Here is a 5855-nt window from a genome sequence, read left to right on the forward strand (position 1 = left end):
TTGGAAACTGGCCCAACCACCAAAAGGTCCAAATCTTTAAATGGTGATCAAACTCAATCAAGGTAACCATTATAATCCACTACTTAAACATTTACAAGAACTATTATTATTATTTTTTTATTTTTGTGTGTGTCTATAGTGAGGTAATTTGATTTAGATCATATCACACCATTGCACATTAAACAATTGGCTAGACTGTTTGAGATAATAACTTAGATCATTTATACCGGTAAATTAGGTTGTAGAAACATGTTAGTATTTGGAAAGGTTGTGAAAATGTTTAGAAAAAATTGTCAAGATTGTATGATTTTTCTTTGTAAGGCACAATAAAAGATTTAACTTTTATTTATCAGGGAGAGGATGCAAGAAAAAAGGTTGTGGGTCCCGTTGATAGCCACTTGTGCGCATGCTCGAACCAAAAATGTCTCATAACGCTTTTTTTAAGTGTGGTGGAAGGTTGTGATCAGAACACCCTACTAAGAGCGTGTGTTGTGAAAGATTGCGACTTATGAGTGATTCAAAACGCCACATTTGGTAAAATTATAAGATGACAAACTTTGCATTACTATTTCGTGATGAACATGAATTTCACAACCTTGATATTTTGAAATGGTGGCAATCAAAAGAAGATACATATCCAATATTATCCATAATGGCTCGTGACTTATTTGTCGTTCAAGCTTTAACCGTAGCTTCCGAATCGGTCTTTTCTTTAAGTGGTCGAATTACATCGGATAGAAGGTCAAGACTTACCCCCGAAGCCGTGAAAGTATGTGTATGTTTGAAAGATTATTTGGACGGTGTAGATAAGATACAAGATCAAACGTCATTAGAAGGTCCATTAGATAATGATGATGAAGAAGTTATAGAGATGGAAGAAAATCAAGAGGGATTATCACCTACATCAACCGAAGAGAATACCCACAACGAATTGGATGAAGGTGAGTATGAAATGATTGTGTTGGAGGAAGATCATGAAGCAAATAACCAACGAGTTTTAATAGCTCTAATTGATGACCCCGATTTTCAAGAATACGAACGAAGGAACGCTCGTCGACAACAACAAAACTTATTTGACTCATTTGACGACTAAAGTATAACGGGTGATGGCAATGCCGAAGCTCGGTATACTTTAGTCTTAATACATTATCGGGTGATGGTCATGCCGAAGCTCGAAGTGTATTAACTTTTGTATAAATTATAATTTTATCGTTCGAATAAAAGTGTTGTTATTTATATTATTTATAGTGTTTATCGTTATAAATAAAAATGGTGTTATTTATATTATTTATTGTGTTAAGCGTTATAACTTTTGTTTATATTTATTATATTATTGTTGTTCAAATTTCAAACGTTGAAAAAATCAAATCATTGAAAGTTGAAACTATAACCGGCAAAACCGAATCCTAGTCCAGAAAAAAAATCCGAAAAAAATCCGGTCGAGAACTGAAAAAAATCCGACGCCGAGAACCGGAGTTTGAAAATCCGGACAAAAAAATCTGGTTTTTTATCCGGTTTGTGCACCTCTAGTAAAAAGTAAAAACTAAGGATGCTAAAATCTTTACATATAATTATCAACCTTAGCAACAGAAAATCATATAACAAAGATGGATTACTTAATCATAAACATTTTTCCTAATGTCATAAATCCTAGCCCTAATAGTCTTCAACATAAACCAAAACATTATAAATAAGAAACCAAACCAAATTTAAAAAACCCAAAGCATTTTCTGAAAACCCCCACGACAAAATATGTGTCCACATGGTACCACTTCCACCATTAAGAAACACTAAAATAAGCCTTCTTTACAACAGAAGGTAAAAACATTAAACCTTGATTTCAAGATCACCCCAAAATTAGCAAACTCTTATCTTTTAACCCCAACATCCTTACTCTTCTGTTTTCTTCTTTTTCTTTTCTTTCTTCTTACTCGGCTTTTCGATTTCAGCTTCATCTTCATCCGCTTCTGCATGCTTTCGCTTCTTTTTCTTCTTCTTCTCAACGTTCTCCTCTTCCTTCTGCACTTCAGTAGCTTCTTCTTCTTCCTCGGCCGCACGTTTCTTTTTCTTCTTGTCTTTCTTTTTACCGGTATCGATATCTACTGCTGCTTCTTCGTCTGCAACCGCATCCTTCTTTTTCTTCTTCTTTTTGTCTTTCTTGCCTTCATCGGATGGCGGGGCCACCATCTCTACGTCTTTCTCAGCCTCTGCTTCTATTCGCCCAAGAACTGAATCTGCTGCTACATTGTATGTCTGCACAAGATAACAGCATTAGATTAAAACAACACTTGGACGTTAAATTTGGATTCTGATTTTACGTCAAACTAATTTATAGCGGGAACGATTAAACGGGTCAAACATGCTGAAAGAAAGCTAAAGTCGCTCGGTTATTTATAATTGGGTAAATTATACCGGTAGACCTTGTGGTTTACATGAAATTGCACCAACGGTCCTAATCTTTTGAATATTATAACGACAGTCCCTGTGGTTTTCATGAAATTACACCAATTGTCATCCTTAAGTGAGTCATGTACGATCAGTTTTAACTTTTAAAGGACAGGGACAATTGGTGTAATTTCATGAAAACGGAAAATACAACCGTCGTGCACTGCCAGATTATCCAGGGACGATCGGTGTAATATGTAAGGGATAAGAACGGTTGATGTAACTTACCGATATAATTTACTCTCTGAAATTTTGTATCTTTGAAAATTGTAGTTAAGAAATGAAACTAGTTATAAGAAACAAAAATAATAATAATTGACAAAAATGTTCAAAGTCAACCCAACCAGGCCTACGTTAACCCGGACCCATTTTAACATAGCAAATATAAAATGAGAGCGAAATAACACCTTAGCAGGAGTGATCATTGCACCATCTCCTTTCTTAAAATCCTTGTTATAAGCCTCAATCTTAGGTTTGCCTTTGGTTGATCCAGCAGAACGGCCAAGTTCTCGGCCTTCAAGACTCCTTAATCTTGCTTCGAGCTAAACACAATAAACAATATAAGTCAAAAAAAGACGAACAAATATTACACATAAAAATATGTATCCCATCCAATAATATGTACCACATATACAATACCTTGAGACGATTCTCCATTCCCATAGAATTATCTTGTGTATCTCCAAGAGCATCATATCGAATCGCTAACGCGGTTTTCGCAGCGAGCGAACGTGAAATTTTCCCCTTAAGTTTTGGTGCTGCTTGACCAATCAAACTTGCATGGTATATAAGTCCGTATTTTGGGGTCGAATGTTTCGTCTTTAACGCCCTGAATAGCGCCTTTTCGGCACCAAGAATCTGAACGGTACTCCCAGGCTGTTTCGCAAGATTCAACAAACTACCCCCGTGCGCAATAAGACGAGCACCAACAAGTTCTCCAACAATAGCAGTTAGATTTGGAGCAATCGTATTCATCCTGGTCTTCAAATAATCAAACAGTTGCGCTCTGTATTCTGAAAGAGACAACACTTGATCACAAAGATCCTTAATATTTATCAAATCGAGCTCGCTAACTTCAGTTCCCATTGAAACTACAGCTGCTTCTTTTAGTTCTGCCTCGACCTCTTCACTCAGTATCTGATAACAATTACAAATTTATTTTAATAGAAAAGTGATTATGTGTAATTTGAGAAGGCGAAAAGGGGAAACGCGTATACCTCTGAAAAGTCAAGTTTTGCGGCATTTGTACGGTAACCCATGAGCTTGACGGCTTTGGCGTAATGAATATTGTCTGACACAATCTTAGCAAGCTCGGGAAAATGCCAACCGTACCATTCTCGAACCCTCATTGCATAAGTGTTGAGCTCTTTATCAAGATCATCTAACAAACCAATAGCTTGAATGATCATGGTGTCCACCTAATACGATCATATTAAAAAACACAAACGCTTGGAATCATGTTTATAAAGGTATAATATATTTTAGAATTTCACTAACGACAGCCCTTAGGGATTTCGTTAAGGCGCATAATGGTGTTGTACATTGCAGTAATATGTTGAATTTAAGATGACGATTACTGAATTGTACAACACCTTTATGCACATTAACGACAACCCGTTGTTAGCAAAATCCTATAATTTTAAAATGATAAATATGCCCAAAACTAGCCTAAAATTATATCAATTATATTAATAAAGAATATAGAATACAAATAAGTTATAAGATTACCTTATCTGGACTAAACTTAAGCTTGTATCTAGACAAACTATGAGATAAACCCAAGCTCATCGGGGCTAAATCTTGTGCGCCCAAACCGGTTATAAGTTCGGTCAACTGGCTTCTGACACCTCTCATAAGTTCCATAACACCTTGGTTGTGAACACAATCAATTTGCTGCAAAAACACATAGTTTGAAATAAAACCAATATACAAACTAAAAACATATTGAAGCACAAGTTTCCAAGCTGAAATTACAACTTACAAGCTTTTCCTTAATCGCATTTCCAAGTTTGGAGTCTGCAACAGCTAACGTCTCACCATCGCAATGAGATCGCAAGAATTTGCGCAACCCTTTGCTTGGCTTGCTATCAATCAACAGAGTAGCTGCTGATAGTGCTTCTGATGTGTTCTCAAACTTCGAAAAAGCTTTTAGCTTAACCACCTATTGTTAAAATGACTTCGTAAGTACGCGCCTTCAAAATACGAAGTATATAATAGATAATGTCAACTACACACAACCACAACACACAAATAATTCAAAAAAGACTGCATCAAATTTAAAACACACACACACATGAACTAAAAAGATTATCAATACAAAGTAACCATTTTTTTAAAAATATCAAAACATTAGTTCACTTCCTTTAATTAACTAATTCATGAGGTGAATTAAAAGTTAAAATAAAAGTCATATGATGTTGCATGCTTGATAAACATATGAAAAGTAGCAAACTTTATAACTATCATGCCACTTCTCCTTTAATTAACATAAATATAACTAAAATTAAAAAGTTAAAAACAAATAATAGAGTAGAACAATGACAAAAAATCAACCTGTCTGGCGGTATCAGCAGATGAGAACTCCTTCCATAAATCCTAAAATCAAGAAACCCTTACAATCAGAATCAATACAGCACACAAAAAGATGAAAGATATATATATATATATATATATATATATATATATATATATATATATATATATATATATATATATATATATATATATATATATATATATATGTGTGTGTATACTTACATCAACTTTTGAAAGTTTTCCTTCATTCAAAACTTTAAAAAGGGCAAAACCAGCTGGGGTTTCAAACAGAACTAACATTTTTCTTGATTTCTGTAAAATCAATTACTCCTGAAAGAAAACAAGAAATATAGTAAATAGTGTATAGAGGAGTGAAGAATAGTAGAGAAAAGGATAACGGAAAATAGTAAACCCTAGAAATTGTTTTGTACCTGTAGAGAGTAGAGAGAGTTGTTGCTGCCGCTTGATTTTGTGACGGAGGAGGAGAAAGGGTTATGAAGAGAATTAGGGTCTAGGGTTTTAACAAACAGGAGGCATTGGTGCTGCACCCTTTTGTTTATATATGACCTTTTATTTATTATTTTGTTATTGTTATAATTCAGTAGGCTTATAACTACCTTTAGTGGTTTGGTTCGTTTTATAATTTAGTAGGCTTATAACTACCTTTAGTGGTTTGGTTCGTGTTATAATTTAGTAGGCTTATAACCACCTTTAGGCTTATAACTAACTTTAGTGGTTTGGTTCGTGTTATAATTTAGTAGGCTTATAACTACCTTTAGTGGTTTGGTTCGTGTTATAATTCAGTAGGCTTATAACTACCTTTAGTAGGTTTGTTCTTGATTATAGGCTACTAATAAACTTAAAATAAGAGAGAG

The 5855-nt window shown here is 34.5% G+C and overlaps 1 protein-coding gene across 1 annotated transcript; it reads right to left on the reverse strand.

Annotated features, from left to right (window-relative positions):
* Positions 1–1580: 1580 nt before the first annotated feature.
* LOC139861301 (probable nucleolar protein 5-2) lies at positions 1581–5542 on the reverse strand. The gene is made up of 9 exons (XM_071849676.1): positions 5412–5542; positions 5203–5310; positions 4999–5040; positions 4427–4606; positions 4174–4338; positions 3663–3863; positions 3085–3582; positions 2853–2987; positions 1581–2253 (listed from the first exon to the last, which is right to left on the reverse strand). The coding sequence occupies exons 2-9, from the start codon at positions 5278–5280 to the stop codon at positions 1891–1893; spliced, it is 1662 nt and encodes a 553-aa protein (XP_071705777.1). The 5' UTR covers positions 5281–5310; positions 5412–5542; the 3' UTR covers positions 1581–1890.
* Positions 5543–5855: the final 313 nt, after the last annotated feature.

Source organism: Rutidosis leptorrhynchoides, chromosome 8, assembly GCF_046630445.1.
Source record: "Rutidosis leptorrhynchoides isolate AG116_Rl617_1_P2 chromosome 8, CSIRO_AGI_Rlap_v1, whole genome shotgun sequence".
NCBI classification, from domain to species: domain Eukaryota; kingdom Viridiplantae; phylum Streptophyta; class Magnoliopsida; order Asterales; family Asteraceae; genus Rutidosis; species Rutidosis leptorrhynchoides.